The 20,086-nt window shown below is 50.2% G+C and overlaps 1 protein-coding gene across 2 annotated transcripts; it reads right to left on the bottom strand.

Annotated features, from left to right (window-relative positions):
• Positions 1-3,542: 3,542 nt before the first annotated feature.
• ELP6 (elongator acetyltransferase complex subunit 6) lies at positions 3,543-13,491 on the bottom strand. 2 transcript variants are annotated; one of them, XM_087824792.1, is made up of 7 exons: positions 13,350-13,491; positions 11,288-11,366; positions 10,698-10,768; positions 8,753-8,871; positions 7,801-8,002; positions 6,888-7,070; positions 3,543-5,771 (listed from the first exon to the last, which is right to left on the bottom strand). In XM_087824792.1, the coding sequence occupies exons 1-7, from the start codon at positions 13,401-13,403 to the stop codon at positions 5,643-5,645; spliced, it is 837 nt and encodes a 278-aa protein (XP_087680918.1). In that variant the 5' UTR covers positions 13,404-13,491; the 3' UTR covers positions 3,543-5,642. The 2 variants fall into 2 exon arrangements, with proteins under 2 accessions (XP_087680918.1, XP_016058279.2); XM_016202793.2 differs by having other exon boundaries at positions 6,888-7,034.
• Between the last annotated feature and the right edge of the window lie 6,595 nt (positions 13,492-20,086).

Here is a 20,086-nt window from a genome sequence, read left to right as displayed (position 1 = left end):
TTGTTGTAATAGCTACATCCACAGAGCGTTTGTGTCTGGTGCTGGGCTTAGCGCTTTGCACAGGTGCTCGGCTTTAAGTAGGTCCTGTTTCTGGGTCTCATACAAGGGAAAAGGGAGACATCACCTGCTCTGGGGGCGCTGGGCCATCCCAGGATGCTACCAGTTGCAATTGCCGGTGGAGCCTCCAGTGGATGCCTTGATGACACACCACCCTCACCCTGGAAGACCAGGTCTCTAATGTCAGACATCATCCCCCTGCTCCCCTGAGCACCTACCCTGAGGCTACCTGGTTATTGCCGGGGTTCAACCCTGTTCCTGCTCTCAAGGCTACAGCACTGGGATTGCACGAAGTGCAGCTATGCCAGGAGGAAACCAGAGGCCACCTTTCTGGCAGCTCCAGTCACCCTGTCCCTTTTAGGTGTTCCTCAGTCATACACCTTCCCTCACCCCTGTTCCCACTGGACTCTGGATCAGCTCTCCAAGGCGAGTCTTGCCTCCCTCCCTGCCCACCACACTGTTACCATGAAATTAACCACCAGTGGGGACAATTGGCCTCGGCCCATGAAATTATGCCCTGTATTCAGGGCTGGCTTCTGGCTTTAGATGAGAATTTTTTCTGTAAAGGAAGAATTCTTTTTCTGTTATTTTTAAACTAGAAAGGCAACAGCAGAGAGAAGTGGGCGGGCGGGGGGGCTGCCTATATCCCTTACCCATCTCACATCACTCTCTCCAAACCTGACCCCTTGAAACACTGACCCCTGACCCCTCAGAAACCTTGGGCAAAGGGGATTGACTTCTCTGTTACCAGTCCACCCCCCCCCACCCCCCCCCCCACTGACTCCTTTCAGCAAATAAAAGTCTACCCAGGTTTTTTTTCCATTTTCTGAGTGAACCTGCATGTCCCAATCCCCTTCTTTTACTGTCAAGTTCCTACAAAGAAAGTGGTTCCAAAACTGCCTTACAGCAGAACCAGCTGGGGAATATTCAGTTAAATCAGAACCTTCCTGAGCCCTACCCTAGGCCCACTGAACCAGAGCCTTCTCTCAAGAGACGGCCTGTCACTCATCACCCCTTTCCACCCAATCACTCCACCAAACTTGTGTTTGCAGGGAACCAACTCTCAGCAAGGTCTGGACACTTCTCTCCAAAAAACAAGAGCCTCTAAAAACTGACACTCATCTAAGTGCCTCTGTGCCTTGCAGCACAGCCGAGAGTCCTCTACTGCAGGAGGAGAAAGACAGAGGCTCATGGGCCCTGGTGAGTGTGCTACAGAACGTCCCCCATGAGTAGAATGAAGTAGCTGTTTTAGGGCTTCTCCCCCAACATTTTATGATAAAAGCACAGGGAACAGTTGAAAGAGCCATAGTTGACAACTATGCACCCTAGATTCTACAGCTTTAATGTTTTGCTTAGTATATCACCTATCTTTAAAGAAAATCTTACCTATCCCTTTATCCACCTATCAACATATTTATCTTGCATTTCCAGCTAAGTTGCAACTACTCGATCTTAGTTTTAAAATATAATCCAGGTGGAACGGCTCCATTTAGCCCTAGCTAGTGTTAAACCAAAACGGTCATGACTGAAAGTTTTTCTGAAGTGCTAGCCAGAAAAGGACCAGGCCCTGGGGCATGAAATGTAAGCCACCAGCAGCTGGGCTAGATGAGAAAGGCAACAAGTCCGCAGTCCTGGAGTTGATGGCCTCTTTCGTGCAATCAACTTGGGAAAGAAAGATGTATGTTGTTTTGAAAGAATGTACAGATAAAGGGGGTGAGAGAATTGAAGCAGGGCTCATTTTGGGATAGGTGCAGGGTCCCTGTGGAAGTGTTTGCTCTTTAGGATTGGTTGTGGCCAATCTGGAAACAGTCTGGGAAGTTCATGCATAAGCCAGAGCAAGAGATGCCTGGTGGCCGGATGCCTGGCTATCCTCTTTAGTTGGTAAACAGTCAACTGGAAGTTAATTCAATTTCAACAGACGCTCAGGAATGTAAACAGCCTTTTGCTGTTTTGCCCTCCAGTTAACTGATTAACCTCCCTTGTCTCTTCCTTCCACCCTCCAGCCTGCTGTAATTTAGGGCATCTCAGAATTTTCTTCCCATCATTGGCAAAGCTCAACCTTACTTCAAATTGCTTACCATGGAATGAAAAATCCAAGTATTTAAAAAATCTAAATGGAGCTTAGAGACCATCAAGAAGCGGTAATTCCCCACACTTAAGCTTCTACACTGGGCCAGGCCTCATGAAAATCTTGGAAAATAGGGGCTGGGTCTGTTTCACAAATGAAGAAAACTTCTCGAAAGGGAGAGAGACTTGCCCAAGGTCACTGATGATGTGGTGGCCACAGTCTGGGATGCAGGACTCTGGGTTCCAGGCCACTGCCCAGACATCTCTGCTTGTTGTGGGTGCTGAGAAGGGTGTTTCATGATGACGCAGGTCTGTCTTCATGATCATTTACACTGATGATCACGCTCACCATGAATAAGCATTAGTGACAACAGCTAGAAACGCGATCAGGTGGAAAGGGCTGCTACAGCGCCAGACTTCTCGGATCTGAATCCTGGTTCTAAGACACAGCAGCAGCAGGAGCCGCAGCAGCAGCTGCTCTGTGGCCAGAAAAATTAACTTCGCGGAACCTCAACTTAGGAGTCAGGTTCCAAGACACAACCAAGAACACCGGCCTTGGCGATTTTCAGGAAAAAATTTATTCCATGTGAACACAAGTAAAATGCCTAGATCCCCCCAAAACAGTAGCCATTCTAATAACCATGATGCAGTCGCTAAAAATATTTAAAATCTCCGAGTTGTAATGATATCCATTCAATGCCTTTATTAAGTTCCTACTGTGCATCACAGACCAGGCATACGCGATGTTCCTGGTGCTAGAGAAGTTATCGTCCCGTGTGTACCTTTAAACAAAGCCTTACGGGCAATATGAGGGTTACTGCAGGTCATAGTAGCAGCCATTAATAATGAACTATTGACTTTACAGTATGTCACCTTATACAATCCTCCTGATGGCCTTTAGATGCAACTAGGATAACCCCCATTTTAACCACGAGAAAACGGAAGTGCCCAGCTTGAACTTGCCTGAGGCCACGCAGAAGTCGCATCAAAGTTGATCTGCAAGGAGACAAAGTACATACAATACAGGAACAAATTCTAAGTGAGTCAAAATTGAAGGCATACTTTAAAAATTCTTTTAAGCTGGAAAGAAAAACAACAAAGAACAGCCCCATCCTTGCAGTAAGAAAGAAAGACATTTCTGAACCCTGAAGAACTAAGATACGATCAGAGACAAACAGGAACACTGCAAGGTCCTGTTCAAACAGTACTGTTTCCACAAGTCATAAATTCTTAACCAATTCTCTGCTCTTTCAACTCAAAAAAAAAAGTGAGGGGGAAATCATTGCTTTGTCCTGTGAACATCAGCCTGTGGGCCTCCCGTTACCTGAATTGTTTTTATGGCCTCCTCACGTTCTCCACCCACCACTCGAGTTTGTTTTCTCCGCGTTTATTTTCTCTGCTGTGTTCCACCGCAGCAGGTGCAGTTAGGATTGTCTTTATCTTTACAACCCCTCCTATAAAACACGTGTTCTACAAATATTTCTTGAATGCATACCTGGATATTTTTTTGTTTCTGAAGATAAACTAGTTTTAAAAAACCAGAGTGCACAAAAATATACATGAACAAAGACAATGATAAAACCTTACTTTCCAAACTTTGATGAGGAATTAGTAAAATAAGGTTGACACCAGCTTTTAATTGATAAGTGATTGGGAGTGAGGAACAGATTCTGTACACATGGGAAAATGCAGACAGAAAATCATATCCTGGTCATTAAGTGTCCATTTTCACACAACACTGCACAACTATAAAATTAGAAAGACTCAACGCTCATGGAGGAAAACCTGTTATCACTGGTAACTGGCTCCTGAAGAACACCTGGTAACAGGTGAGGACACCCAGGGGTGAACTTGGAGGTCCCACTTCAGGGCGCCAACTCTAAAACTCATCCTTCCTCGCTTGTCACAGGTCCCCTCCCTGCTTTATTTACAGCACTTCTTACGTTCTAACTCTACATGTTACTTCTCAATTCTGTTGACTGTCTGTCTCCTCCACAGGGATGTGACCTCCAGGAGGGCAGACACCTGTTTTTGTCACTGTCATGCCCTTAGTACCTACAGCAGTCTGCCATTCAGAAGGTGCTGAGGATCTGTTGAGTGAATGACTGTTCTAAGGAAACAAGTGCTTGCCCCCACTCCCAAACAGGTATACTATATAAAATTCATAACGGCATGATTTAAAATTACAAACACAGAGCCTTTATGCCCAGAGAATAGCCATTAAACATTAAAGATTTAGTCAAAACATTTACAGAGTAAGTGAAGCAACATAATAGCAACATTCACAACATGGAGAATGCTTTGCAGTGTCCTGCCCACTCGAAACTGTAACTCACAGGAAGCTTGTATACATAATGAAGTATTAATAAATGAACCATTAGATTCCTAAATAACTACTTTCTCTTAAGTTACTTACACTCATAATTTTCAAATACTCTACCAGGTCTGCAATATTTTGAGAAAAAAAGCAGCTACAATTTCAGTGGGAAAATCAAAGCAATAGTGTGATCGGAGGGGAGGGGTGACAAACAGCCCCTTTTACAAAGACTAAAAATGTAGAAAGTTAAAATTAAAAAACAATTGAAACTCCCCTACTGTTATTTTTTCATTTTATTTATTTTAAAAATAAAATCCACTGTGATATAATTTAAATACTTTAAGAGAATAGGCCTAGTGTCTGCTGAGATGACCCTGGCTGAGGGGCCAAGTGTGGCGAGTTGGCATCTACCGGATGGCGGGGCAAGAGCTCACCTCCTGTGGTCTCCCCAGGTGAGGGAGGCACCAGCTCCTCAACAAGGCCCCATCCTGCCTGGCAGCAGGAACATCTCTTACACCCTCACCAAGGCCATGCACACCTGGACCCTACATGGAGCCTCAGGCGACCACTGCAGGGGTACCAGGACCTGAACCAAGGGGGGAGCCAGCCTCACCTTTGCATGAGGGTCAGTCAGCCAGCGTGGCCTTCAGCCAGGCCTCCTTCCCCTCAGCCTGCTCTACAGGTGAGTGTGCTTCCACACTCGCTAAGCCTGTCTCCTCACTGGACTTAGGGAAAAATACCTTTGTAAAACAGAGGTGAAAATGAAAAGAGATAACCCACAGGCAACCACGATGTGGGAATTCATGTTATGCCAGCCATGATTATTACTCTACCTGTCCCCTGGGATGCCTGCCATCTAGGACTGTCCCCTGGCTGGCATGTTCAGACCCACTCTGGCTCTAAAGGCACAACAACCAGAAACAGGCAGTTGAGCTAAAGTGTATTTACATGGAAGGCTCCAAAGGACCCCTTTCACCCAGCTTCAGCGTCTCCCTCGGCAGAGGCAGGGTTGAGAATTCCTCATGTGATTTCTGAATGTGGCCCAGGAAAAGGGCACACGCCACAGCTCCACTCCACCATCCCCGGGTCGCAGTCCAGCCTGAAATGAGGCTGCAAAGGCGCACAGGTGCATTCCTGCTTGGCTGCTTCCTCCGCCACACGGGAAACTGCCCAAGGGGGCTTTGTCTGCCCCGCAGGCAGGTCACAGAACAGCGGGAGACATTCCTTTGGCGAAAAAGGACACGCTCTTGTCCTGTATCTTGTACTGGTAAGTGAGGCTGCGATCCCGCTGGGCGGGGGGCTGCGATGGTCTCCGCCACAGGATCCTCAGCTACGGAGACAGGGAAAAGATTGAAAGAGAAGCACCCCCTCCCAAGCACCTGCTGCACTGTGACCCTGCCTGACTCCTCCTGTGACCTTCAACTGGAATATCTATGAGGTCACTGTCACAGGTGCCATGAGTAACGGGACCAACTTCCAAAACAAAGCTATTACCAGCTAACTGAAAATAAAGGTTTCCCCTCCATTACGACAGTGACATAGGCTCACAACAGAAGAGGAAGACAAAAGTAGCCAGAGAAAACCCCTGAAGTGTTTTTATGGGCCCCCTTCGGTCCTGTTTCTGTACACGGTCTAGCACTAGCTGGCTGCATTAATTTCGAGAATCAACTCCTTAGAATCTGTATATTCAATTCAGAGGCTCAGGAAGGCTACACATTTGTGTGGGTGACATCTCGGCTAACAGGAATGCTCTGGGGACCAAGTGGTTGCAGAGCCAGGCCCCAGCGCCCAGCGGACCTTCTACCATGCTCACGCCGTGCCACGGGCACCACGATAGCATCACTGTGCTGCTTTATTTCCCACACCGGCCTCTGAATGACTCTGGGCCAAATCCCACTCGCCCTCACCTGCTCCAGGGGGGTCCACAGGAAGTTAACCTGGAAGCTAAAGGGAGGCTTTGGGGTGATTCCAAAAGAGAAGTCTCAGCAGGCAGAGAACCATGGCAGCCCTTTGGAGAGTAAAACCTGAGCCCAGGCGAGCCCGACCCTTCCGCCTGAGTGCTTACTCCCAACACGTAGGGGCATCAGCAGGGGAGCAGCAGCCCCGGCCACAGGGAAGGCTGCCTGAATCTGTTTCAAAGGAACAGGGCACGCTGTCACCCTGAAAGGAATTCTGCCGTTTACTATGGGCCCCTGCATTCCACTCCAGAAGGCTGCCTCCTCTTCAGGAGCTCCACTTGGGTCACAAATAAGCCCCCCGTGGAAAACCCACACTGGTGCATGGGGCTAACTTGCATTCACACAACTTCTGAGATTTCCCTTCCAGCTGAAGGGATGCCCCAAGCAAAAAAGCCCTCAGCCCGACACTATCCCATGTGAGGTCTAGACTCAGGCACAGACACAAGCAGCCCATCGCCCAGTAGGATCCTGGCCCCACGCCTGCGCACCTGCCCATGCACATCCCTGCAGAAGCCGGTGGCCAGGCCCTCGGCCCGCAGGATCAGGTGGCTCTGGTGACTAAGGCCATTCAACAGGATGTCATTCTCCTCGTCCTCGGCATCTCCGCTGTCGTGCACAAGGGCCACTATGTTTCCCTGCAACAGAGATCTAAGATGGAAACTTGCTCTTGCCTGGAGGGGAAACCAGGACCGGGGACATGGGCTCTCTCTGTGCCTCCACGCCCCACACCCCCTCTCGCAGATCAACCTCCACGATGCCGCTGCAACCACCCCTTTGTGGGGAGGACCCTGCCTGGGCTTCCATCACCCACTGGACGTCCAGCCACCAGCACATCCAGCCTGTACTTCCGGCTCAAGTCATCTAAGAGTAAGCCTGGCCTGTGGTCCTCCTTAACATTAAGAAGTGCCGCCATTCCTGAGAGGTGGGCACCTTAGCCATTTCTATTTTCTAGGCTGGTCTACAGTTACTGTTAAAATTGCTATTATGGCAAAGTCTCTGTTTTTGCCTAGTAATCTGACAAAAGTTACAACCTATACTTGCATTGCGCCTCATAATTTTTAAAGCAATTTATACCCATTATCTCAACAGATCTTCTAAACACACGGAGGGATAATGACTTGCCCCAGGACACATAGGCAATGTGACAGGGCTGGGACCCTGCTGTCCTACACATGACCAGTCCAGGGAAGATGGTGCTGTCATCCCTTTAATTTTACTTTTTAGCAATGGCAAGTAAGCGAAAGCGGGGTGGGTAGAACAAAAAATTTCTGGGCCTGCTAGAGTAAAGCCCAAACCCCAAGCAATTAAACAAAAAAAGATCACCGCAAGCCAATGAGGTCTGGACCTGTCTGGGCCCTTAGCAGTCACATGAGGGAGCTCGGCAAGCAGGCCCATACGTACCTGTAGCTTGCAGCACACCGTGGCTCTGCAATACTGGATGAAGTCTAGCACGGCCACCGCTCTCACACCCAGGCTCAGCAGCACACTGAGGTCATCCACCAGCAGCACTGGGCACCTCCAGGCAGTCTCCCCATGGTCCATGGGCTTCAGGGCCTCCCGCACAAACTCGTACAGTAGCTGCAGGTTCCCAGCGTTGGCCTCCCTGGGACAGAGGGCAAAAATCAGCAGAGAGTTCACTCTCTCTACAGTGTTTGTCTTGGGCTGAGCAGCATCACAGGAAAGGGCTGAGGGAGGCAAGGAACTGGATCACAGTCCTCAAAACCAAGGAGTCAGGATTGGTTGGCAAGGAAAGGCATGTGCATGCACATAAGTTGTTCTTCAATGCAAATACTCCTTGAGGCCTACTAGGCACAAAGCACTGGGCTACACACTGGGGACACAGAATGAATAGCCTCCCTGGCCCACAACACCACCACACGGCCTCTCAATCAAAGAGTTTAAGGCATCTGGAGATTCATCTGGACGCAGGTGGGAGAAGCCTTCCTGGAAGTCTTAACTGGGTACAAAAAGCTAAACAGCAATTCAAATGTCCTGGTGATGAAGGGCTCTGGTCTAAGGGCCGCTTGTGTGTGTAACAGATGTGACCTGTTTCTGAACAAGCTGGTCCAGAACCCTCCATCTCCCCAGGGACTGCCCTTGGCTGTCATTTCCCAGAAACAGAGTGGACCATTCTACCACATTCTCAGCAGATAACGCTTCCTACAGCTTCTGGGACAGCCGTCCACCATCTGGCCCACGGGCTTTCCAATAATGCTGTACCACCAGAGACATGTCTGACACCTGAAGCCAGCTCTACCCTCCCACACACTGAGGACAAGGAATCACACGGCAACCCTGGTCTGGGCCCACCTACCAGGTGTGCCCCGCTGGGCTGGGCTGCAGGCTGACTGACCTGAGGAACTGCAGGGGATGTGGCTCCTCCTTAGCCCGGAAGAAGATGTCCACCGATGACTTGAGACCCTCAAGGCACACGAGCTGCCCGCGCTCCCGTGCCGTGGTCAGGCTGACACCCTGAACACAACAGAGGGAGAGTGAGTTACTGCATCTTGCAGGGCAGCCCACCGGAGAGACTTGGCTCCAGCTCACAGGAGGTTACAGAACACTGTGAAGCCCGTACATGCGCACCTGTCCACGCTCCCTGCGGCCCGTGTCTGCTTCCCCTGGCTGTCCCCAACCCACAGTTCCCTTCTGTTTTCAGACGTGCATTTACGTTTAATTGTCACTTCTTTAAAAAACTACATCTTTTGCTTATATATTTATTTTTTTGATTACCCAACACAGATTTTTAATTTACAATAGTAATATAGATTCCTTTTAAAAATGCATGTATTTATAAAATTAAGCACATTAAAAACATTAAGTAAATAACAACAAGAGGGTAGGAGAATGACAGTCTCTGTTACTACTCAACTCTGCTATTGTAGAACGAAACCAGCCAGACAATTCATAAACAAATGGGCGTGGCTATGTTCCAATAAAACTTTATTTATAAAACACAGAGGGTGCAGGCTGTAGTTTGTTGACCCTCGCTTTAACCAGAACTTCTTAAATATGATTCTTCATGAACCACCCAATTAAAAATCTCAAGACACCTGATTAAAATGCAGATCCCTGAACCCTACTCCAGACTTCCAGAACCAGAAATTTGGGAGGTAGAGCCCAAGAATCTGCATTTCAACAAACACCCAGGGTTGGTAACACAATCTAAATGTGCAACCACTGCTCTATCTGTGAAGAAACAGGTGACATGCCCCTAGACCAGGTCTCCATTGCTCATTTACCCACTAGTGTTCACAATGCAACACCATTAGCTCCAGCAGCCGCCCCTGGCAGAGAGACTCCTGATTATCAATCACCTTTGCTCTTGCTCACTGCCACCCTACTCATGTAAGTACAATAATTCACCAAGAGCGAATGGAAGTACATAGCGTACGGAAGCTCACTCTAGTGCTTTGCATACCCAGTACTGTGCATGCCACCCCTGCCCTGTTGATGAGTATTCCAAGGTAACAGAAAAAAAGCAGCCAATCTGGACATGAGAGTCCACAGCTTCCTCATCCAAAACACCAATGCTAAGACCACAGAGAGAATGCTTCACAGACCTGGAACACAACATATGTTCTTGACATGACTGCTCTCCCTGAGCTCATGCTGACCTCTAACACAGGAACTTCTCCCTTGTCTGCACAGAATGAGAAAGAATCTGCCCATCTCTCACCCTCTCATTTGTTTCTCTGCTTCAGAGAAGAGGCAGTGGCTTGGCCCAACAGTAAGACTGACATTTCAAAGATCACTGCTGATGGGTGGCCAGGTTCTCTCCCTCTCTGGGGCTGCCTATCAAAACAAAACAAAACAAACCCTCAGTAAGTCCATCACCAGCCTCTTGACCGACACATTCTTGCCTGCCTTTACCTGATGAGATGAGGTGCAGGTGACAAAAATGCCTCTCCCCACATCTGAGTCCTAAGCCTAGACTTAGGGAGAGACAGTGGGAACTGTCTTGACTTGGTGGCAGATCAAGCTGTGATCTCCAACCCAGCAGAACCAAGATTAAAGTCCAAATTGACAAGGAGAAAACCTTAACTGGTCTAGAATCAGCAAAGATGAGTTTGATTAATTAACAACAGATCTGGGTCTATAAACTAAATTAATAAAACATGAGGAGATGCTGCCTAATCCCTTCAGATAAAGGGTCTAGGATCCCACGACTTCCTTAGTCCCTCCCTTGCTAAGTTCTCTACAACCCAAATAGGGAAGCCCAGCCTCAGAGCACACTCACACGTGCATGGCACACTCACTCACTCAGGGACCTCACCACGGAGGTTTAAACTACTTACCAGCTTCTGTCCCACAATATTGTAGTGACTGAAGGACTGAACGAGAGCCACAAAACAGACTTTACAATTAGCTGGAAAACAAAATAAATTGCTTTTAATAATGTCTCTAATTACAATAAGTCTCGTATACTTCATACCTCTGGAAACAAAAGCATTGAGGCAGGTCTTAGAGACCCAGAGGTCTTGCAACCTAATATACCCAATTTGATTCTAAGATGCATTTTTTGTTCACATTTAATAATTATACTTTTTTTCATTGATTCAGAGATGTACTTCTGTTAGATCTGTACTGGGTACCTTATTTTTTCTCTACTGTAAGTAAATTGTGGCCTTTAAAAAATTCTCATTTTCTGTTTGTTGTTGGTATAGAAGAGTACAATTAATTTTTTAAACTGGTGCTATATCCAAGAGGATATAAAGGAAACACAAAGAAGCTCTAGCTACCTTACTGAACATAATTAATTCTAATAAACAGCCATCTGGCTACCCAAACACCAAAGCCCCAACTATTCCTATTACTTCCTGAAACAGGCTTTTATTTACTTTTTTGCCTTGGGTTTCTTTTTCAATAGCATCCATGAGTCCCATACCTTTGAGGTAGAAGGAGAGAAAGTGGTGCACAAGGAAACTGCCATCTGTCTTAGCATCACAGAGTAGAGTCAGTTTCCCCTAAAAATTAAGAGGAACACAGAAAGGTGAATCAGACGCCCTAGAAAGAGGTTAGCTGACTGTATAAATCTAGTTAACTGTGCCTACCCCTATGTTTCTACACCTAAAGAGTATGTATATATGTATACGTGTGTGTATACATATATATGTGTTACATGCATGCATTACATATATGTATGTACATACACACATGTATATAATACGTATATACTAAAATTGCCCAAAAAAAGTCAAAATTATGGAAAAAAACAATTAATCAGTATTAAGTCGTTCATTATAAGCAAGCATATCTCAGCTTTCACTTTCCCAAAGCAATACAGAATACATTCCCTCTCTCTTCCCCAGCTGGTGTGGCTTAGTGGTTGAGCTGCATCAACCTATGAACCAGGTGGTCACGGTTTGATTCCTGGTCTGGGCACATGCCTGGGTTGATCCCCAGTAGGGGGAGTGCAGGAGGCAACCAATAAATGATTCTTTCTCATCACTGATGTCTCTCTCTCTCTCTCCCTCTCCCTTCCTCTCTCTGAAATCAATAAAAACATATTTTTAAAAATAAAAAAACAAAATCCCTTCTCTTCCTCACTCCACCTAGTAACTCAGGGATTAGTCTTGGGGAGAATGAGATACGGAACAAAGGAAGCTTTTACCATCAGAATCCAACGAAAATAATAGCCTGCGAAGACTGGAAGGGACCTTCAAAAAAGTCATCTGATCCTGCTTCCTCCCTATTTCTAATTCTGATGTCAAGTCTGCCCTACAGGGTGGGAAAGGGGGAAGAAGTTGTCGTTGACAGAGACCTCCCGTAACAAAGTTCTCCTCCAAATGGCTCTGGACACTGCTTCAGGCAGAGCTCTGATCATAGAGAGCCCTGGAAAGGCCTCTAAGACCCTGGAAAGGTCTCTGCAATGCCTGGCCGCCCTGGTCCAGCCACCTCTAGTTCCTTGTCAGTGAAAGGGAAGGTCAAAATCAAGTGGTATTAGACACACCACCTCTGTGCTGTTGTGACCTTTTCACCTATAAAACATGAAAGATCACACTATTAGATCTTGAGGGTTACGCCCAGTGCTGTCATTTCCTGGTGCCCACTCTGATCCTCCATTCCCTCACTCTGACCCTGGGCTGAGGACTGCGGTGGTGCCAGTAATAATTAGTAAGGTAGCAAGCGCCATCTGCTGGCTTGGGCAGGTAAGAACTGCTGGGCAACTATAAAATCCACCAGGATCTATGGAAAGCCATGATTTGCATGGCACTATGGGGTTAAAAGACGGCTTTACACACATGGTGTCTTCGCTGCCTGGAGGAGCTTACCATTTCATTAGGAAGACAGAGGTTATAAAATAAACCAGGTATGTTCCTGGGAGAGGTAACCCCTGGGCTAAAACATGAAAAATTTCGAGATGCCCCAGAGTGCGGGAAAAAGAGTGGAGAAAGTAGAGTGGCCAGGCTGTGGTGCCAACGGTGGACTTGATACAACCCAAGGCTGGCTGAGAGCAGCTTGGAAGAGCACTATCAGACTCCGTAAGGAAGTCAGAGGAGCAGCAGCGTTCACTGCCACCCGCCGAGTGCTACCGGCCCAGAGGGAGACTCCGGACGATTAAGAAGCTGGTCCCCTGTGAAGGGTGGAGAGTCAAACTCTCCTCTCCTCTCTTCTCTCCCCCGCAACCTCCCCCGGGCAGTGAGCACGCACATGGCTCCGGGGTACACGTTTGTGAACGTGAGAGCATCCATACGTCTGACATGCTTTCCAGGAACTTTGAAGGGCACAGGCGGCCTTTGAGAGAACGCGAGGTTCAGAAGCCCACCTGGCGCGGGTCCTGATGTCCAGCCCAAGCCCCAGGCCGGCCCTCCCCGGACTACAACTCCCAGGCACAGCCCGCCCGCGGACAAGGCGTCTTGCCCACGGTCCGCGTACACTTCATCCGGGGACGCGTCCTTCCGCCACGCTCCCGGAACCGCCCCCTTCCCCACCGCGCCACTGATTACCTGCTCCACCCTGTCAGGGGTGGTATCGAGCAGGTTATTGAGCTCTGGCAACATTCCGAGCTCCGGGGACCCGCGTTCGGGACAGGGAACTAAAACTGCCGCCGAGACGAGGAAGAACAGAGCGCAGCGCACGGAACTTACGACCACGGGGAACGAGGGCCCGCGCGCAGCGACGCTTCTGCGTTGACCGCAGCCAATCAGGAGGCACCTTGACCTGGACCGTTTCCGGCGCACGAGTGATGACGCGCTTCCTGCCGCTGTCCGGCTGAGCTCTCGGCCGGGCGGCTCCTGAGACTGCAGCAAATTCGGTTCCTGCTTTGCGGCTCTGTGTCGTTTGAGCCCTCGCTGTGGCCCCCTCAAGTCCCCGCGCAATCGGGTCTCTTCTTCGCTCCCTAAGCCTCTCTATCTCCATCCCGGGCGAGCTCATGCTGCGTGTCGCACGGTGTTAGAAGCTTGGGCTGCATCGGTGAAGGAGAGGGGCCAAGATGCCTGCCCTCGCGCAAAGCAGAAAACAAGCATAATAGGGATGGAATTACGTATTGAAAAGTTCAGTGGGGTATAGATAGGTTTCGGGATTAAAGAGGCTGTCAGGGTAGCTCACTAAGAAAATATGGAGCGCACCCTGTATGTCCCTCCTTGCACCAACTGTTCCCCCTTTCTGAATAGCTCTTTTTCCCAGATACTCGGCTGCTGAAAAAATCCCCCGCTTCCTTCAGGTCTTTGCTCAGATGTCACTTTATCAGCGAAGCCTTCCCCGAGCACCCTATTTAAATCACGAACTTCCCCTTCCCCAACATTTCTCATTCTTTCCCCCTGCTTTTATTTTTTCATGACCTTTATACCCGGTATACTAGATCTAGTTCTGTCCAAGCCCAATCAGCCTCAGATCATCAGGGACAAGCCGGTAATTGGACCAAGTCAAGTTTATTGACTCATGGCGATGAGAGAGAGAGCACACCAGTGGAGGCCTGGGGCCTGTCACCAAGCAAAGAGAGTTTGAAGATTTGGGGAAGGGCGGCGCTCAGGTGAAATTTATATAAAGTAGTGATTTGGGTCCCCCAAATCACCTAACAAGCCCAAATACTATAATTATGTTCCAACACTCTCTTAATGACACACCCCATGGTCTTTCCGTAGTATGCATTCTCTTTCACACCAATGAGTAACAAACCCAACTTTTTTAACAGCAGTTATGTTCCTGGTGGTCGTTGCCTGGAGGGAATTGAAATATTTCAAACAGCAAAGTTTTTATTTTAGAGAATAAAGTTTCTTAGTAAGAAGGCAGTAGTCGTTTACAGAAAGGGGTTACTATGAGACTATCGCTGCAGCATGCCCTTGAGAGAAATACTGTCTCCTGTTAAAGTTGGCTTTACCTGTGTTAATGATGAAGAGCAGGACAGATTTTTACAGTCTGAGCTAATTTTTCCTCTCTTAGTTTCCTTATTTATCTGGATCTTTGCACTAAAAGGCAGGAAGGCTGAGATTTTGGTCTGCAATATTAGCTTTTATTTTCTCAGTGCCTAAAAGAGTGGCAGGCACATAATAGGTCTTGTTTTAAAGGAATAAATGTATGTATTTTTCTGCAATTGTGGGTTTTCTTTTCACTTTCTTGATGGTGTCCTTTGAAGCAAAAATAGTTTTTAACTTTGATGAAGTCCAATTTATTTACGTTGTTCTTCGCTTGTGCTTTGGTGTCATATCTAAGAATCCATTGCTGGACCCTGTGTTGTCTTCTAAGAGCTCTTATAGTTAGGTCTTTGATCCATTTTGAGTTAATTTTTGCATATGGCGTAAGGTAAGGATCCCAGTCAGCTGTGAATCTGATAGGGGTTGTGTGGAATCTGTACGTGAATTTGAAGAGTATTGCTTCCGGTACAGATGTGCAAGAGTTTCTCTAGGGTATGTATCTGGAGTGGAATCTGGGTCATAGGCAAAGATGAATTTGCCATGAAGCTAAGAAAGCTAATTCTTTATTTATAACGTCGTATTACTTTCCTTAAAGGGAGTTCCTCTCCCTCTTTGTATAAGCCTCAGATCCCATAATACCTGGGTTTGCCCCAGTCCTAGAACAGACCAATGCAAATACAGAAAAGTCTAACAGAGAAGGATCTGATGCAGGAAACTGGGTCAAAGGGTGTTGGAAGGCCTGGGGGAACAGAAGGGAGAAGGCGATTTTAGGTGACAGTTAGGGAGCTGGTGCTTCCCCGGGGCTGCAGTGCCCTCCTCTGTGTTGAAGGGGCCGCGAGCCCGCAAACTATACCTTTCCGGCTGGCTTCCAGCTGTGTGCGCTAGGGTAGGCTGGCGGGCGGGAGGAGGGAAGAGGCCGCTCTCTTTGCGCTCCTGGCGGCGTAGGCCCGGCGGGAGGGCTGCAGCGCTGGCGGGGACTTGCAGCTGCCGGGCAGTTTCAGCAGCGAAGCAGAGCGCAGGCCCCCGGGTTCCCACAGCAGCAAGGGCAGCGGCAATGCTTCCAGGGGCTGCATGGCCCCCGGCGCTCCTCCTGCAGCCTTCACCCCCTCACCCCCCAGGCCTCCAGCTCTGTCTTCACCTGCAGGCCTTCATCTCTTTTCCAGGAGCTGGGCCTTCCCGGCTCCATTCCCTCCCCTCCCTGCGCCCTGGGACTCAGAGCTGGCTGGCAAGCCTGTGTGTTCACCTTGGTCTCCTCCTGGGGCTGGCACCGAGACTGGCACTGACTCGAATGCATCCTCCCAGCCCGAATGCATCCTTCACCCCACTTCTCTGCTTCTGGGCTGGTGTCCGTCACTGTTTGCAAACAGCACAGGGCCCCGCTCCATAGTTTCCCTTTGCCTTCCGTCTCTGAGCTGGTTGCTTGTTTCCTCTAACTGCTGCCTGGTGCCTCCGCCACCTGTGACACAGTTTCATAGTAGCCCCAGATTGGAGGTGAGTCCACAGAACCCGAAGACCTTGGCAACGGACGGAAAGCGGGGAGCAGGCTGGGCAACCTCCCTCACACCCGCCGGGGGGCAGCAGGCACCGCGGAAGCTGCCGGTGAGCCGCCCTGGCGCTCAAAGGGCCGCACTGGAGCATTTGGCCAGGAGCCCACCGGCTGCCAGTCCGCCCGCCTGCCTCTCGGGAAGCCAAGTAGTGGCCTCCTCATGGGCTCTCCTGCTCCAGAGTTTGCCTCCCTGAGGAATGTCCCTTCCCCCCTCCCCCCTGCATGGCCCCCCTCCTGCCTAGAGTAAAAGCTGGAGTCCTCTCGTGGCCTCATAGACCTGCCCACTGATGCTCTCCTGCTCGCCCTTGCTCCAGCCCTGTGGGCTCCCTGCTGCTTCTCGAGGCTGTTGCAACCACGCTCAGAGTCTTGTGCGTCTGTTCCCTCTGTAAGACTCCCTCCACGTGTCTTCAGGACACCATTATGCTGAGAGAAAGAAGTCTTATCCCAAAGAGTTCAGACTGTGATTCCATCTATAAGAAGCCCTAGAGCAGGCAAAACCAGCCAATGGTGGGATGAAGTCAACCTCAGCACCTTCTTGGAGGACAAGACTCTACTCCCTGGGCCTCACATTCCTCCTTCCAGTCCCAGCTCAGGCCTCCCTCACTGAGGGGCCCTGGGCAAGTCATGGCCTCTCTCTGGGCCTCAGTTTCCCCTATGTGAATTTCCATGGAGGTGGACTGTGGGGCTGTATGCTTCCTCCCATCCTGACAGTCCAGGATTCTATGATCCCCTTGGGAGCCACAGCCACCTTGGGAAATCCCCTGTGCCGGCCTGCAGGTGGCTCAGGCCTCTGCGGCAGGGTGAGGACAACCCCCTGGGCCCTGGAGCTCCAGCCTCATGCAGACCCGCATGGAGCTGGGTGCCAAGCACCAACCCTAAGTGAGCTGGGATCCCTGAGCTCCCCCAAAAGCACAGGGCTTGGAGGGTGTGGGATCTGGTGGTCCCTCTTCACCTTTGTTCCTGTCTTGGGGCTTTGCAAGCCAATGGGAATGCAGCCCTGAGAATAAAAGCCCCTTGTCCAGAGTTCTGAGCCCTAATCCTCTTACATGTCACCAGCGGAAAGCCGGAGCCAGTGGCAGAAGGGCTGCTCTGATTTCCCTGCCAGCCGTCTCTTGTCCCACACTCTGGTGCCAGCCCAGAGCCATTACAAAGGGCTGGCATCCCGGCCAACTAACTGCACAGCCGAGTGTAATAACCGCTCAGGCCTGTGATGACGGAGTGATCACACTGTGAGCCCTGGACGGGGCTGGGGAGCCCAGGGAAGGCTGATCACCTGCCTGCCCCGAGGGCTACAAGCTAGTCAGAGCCCCAACTTTGCCCAGTGTAGCTTGGCCCCAGGGTCTTGCTCCCTCTGTGGGAGCCCAGACTGTTCCTCCAGTGATAAGGGTCCTTGATTGGGTGGTTATGGGGTCTCTCTGGGCTCAGCCATCCCTGCAGGGAGCATAGACAGAGCCCCAGCTCTCAGTCCTGCGACTCGCACTCAGGGTCTCCCTGTCCGAGGAGCGGAGGGACAGATACCTCCAACCGGGCAGGAAGCAGCAGGGCACCGCTGCTGTGCAAGACCCTGTGGACTTTGAAGGGAGGTGGCGGTGGGCAGATGGCTGGGGTCGGACTCAGCCACGAATGCATACGTGAGTGGGACAACAAATCATCTCCTTCTCTTTCTCCCTTCTTTTCTCTAAAATCAAGAGAGAAAAAGATGTCGTTTTTATAAACCCAATAAACATAAAAGGCAGTGGAAAATAAAAAAGAAGCATCAGTCATAAGTGTGGCATCTGGACTGGGACGCTTGGTGAAAGTCACTTCCCAAGAGTGCGCCCTCGGTGATCTCTGAGCTTCAGGTTCCTCCCTTTGAGAAACAGGACTGGAAATGACAACCCGCACCTGAGGGTTGTCACGAGAATTAGGTAAGATCATGCTGTGAGTGCCTTGCAGAGTACCGGGCTCCAGGGCAGCTATTATTCAGTTTATTAATTTAAAAAGCTTGCAGAATCAAGGGTTACTGAGAAAGAGCATCCTGTTTGCTCAAGGGTGAAGCAGAAACCTTCTGAGCTTCCCCATCGAGACCGAGTTGCGTACACACTCCTGTCTGCAAACATAGCAGACAGGTGGCCACGTGCTTCAGGCCTGTGGTGGCCTCAGCTGGCCCCACAGGGAGGCTTGAAGCTAAAATGGGCCAGCGGGGTTGTCTGGCATGGGGCCAAGGTGGCCAGGGTTTTTTTTACCCCCCTTGGATCAGTCATTGGATGTGGGCCACCCTGAGAAGAGGACCTTGAGCAGGGTGGCTCTCGAGGCTGGGGCAGTGCCCAAGGGGCTGGCTGCTGTAGCCTGCATGCTGATCACACCCCTTCCTTAGGGGGATCTGGGCGGTGATCTCAGCACACTACATGGGTGGGTGCAGGGCTGGAGGTGGGCTGGAAGGACTGTCAGAACCAGGCCCTGTGGAGGGGAGGGGAGAGATGACAGGAATGAGGTGGGGGAGGAGTGACAGGGAAGCTCCGCCTGTGGTTGGACCCCAGCCAGCCGAAGCTGGAGCAGCGCTGGGGAGGTGGGGCCCTGTGAGCCCTGTCACAGCCTGAAGCCCTGCTAATGGGCTCAGAAAGTCAACTAGCGCCTGAGGAAGCAGCAGCAGGAGCAGGAGCTTCGCAGGCTGCAAAGCACTGTTTGCAAGCCCCGCTCCTGTCCTCCCCCCTTCATCAGCTGGCTGTCAGTGCCGCTAACCCTGCGCCCTGCGCCCCACAGAGCCAGAGTGGGGTAGGCGCCAGGTGACAGCCAGGCTCTGGGGCTGAGCAATGACTTCTGAAGGGCACAGTCAGCAAATGTACAGATGGCAGAGACACGAAGTTAGCTCCTATGGATCCTGGAAGGCAGAACTGGGGCTCAAAATGAACTTCACAGGCTAGAAATATGAAACTCGGTTTCACAAAGGGCGAGTCCAGCACATGGGCCCCCAAACCCAATTAAACCGAGCAGCTTCATCCTTCAGGGGAGTGACATCGGGGACTATATGGCTGTCAGCTCAGGATGATTCAACAGAGGGATGCATGACCTTGGTCGGGACAAGGCAAGTCAGGGAGGCCCTCAGACCCAGGCAAGAAGGGTCCTCAGAGCCAAGGGGCGTGCCTGCTCAGAACCAACATTCTCCCCTCCCAGGCCTCACGTGGACCCCAGGACCCCAGAATCTCTTTCCCAAATGGTCCCAAGCCTGCTTCCCCAGCCCTCTTCCCTAGGGATGGGGTCTCAAAGGCCAAAGGGTATGGATTAAAGTTGAGACACATGGACCTAGATGTCCCCATGTGCCTTCCTGAAGTATCTCTCATTGAACGTGGAGCCCGGTTTAAGAAGGAGGGGACCAGCTGTGGGGCTGCTCTCTCAGCACCACTACATTCTGGGGCACAACCCTGAGCCCAAGAATTCTAAATGCGAGCCTAGCCTTCCAAGCCACTGGGAAGGTCTGAAGGTCCAAGGAGAGGTGCTATTATTGAATGGTTAGCTTGAATCATAACTTGTAAACCTTCAGACTTGGCTCCGTGTTTGTACTTCAGCACTGGCCCCGTGAATGCTGGGGGAGGATGGCTGGGGGTAAGTGGCCCCCCTGAGGTCACGCCTAGGATATCCTGAGTAGAGCACCCAGGACACTGAGGAGCCAGGAGAGCTGTCACTGGAGGGACAGCTGAAGGGACTGAAGACATTCAGCCGGGAGAAGGGGAGGTTCAGAAACAGCATTCTGGCATCTTTTGGTCCTGAAAAGACCATCAAACTGAAAGAGCGACTGACCGATTTA

This window comes from Miniopterus natalensis, chromosome 15, assembly GCF_054644295.1.
Source record: "Miniopterus natalensis isolate mMinNat1 chromosome 15, mMinNat1.hap1, whole genome shotgun sequence".
Lineage (NCBI taxonomy): Eukaryota > Metazoa > Chordata > Mammalia > Chiroptera > Miniopteridae > Miniopterus > Miniopterus natalensis.
The sequence above is the reverse complement of the archived record's forward strand: the minus strand, read 5'-3'. Positions and strand labels throughout refer to the sequence as shown.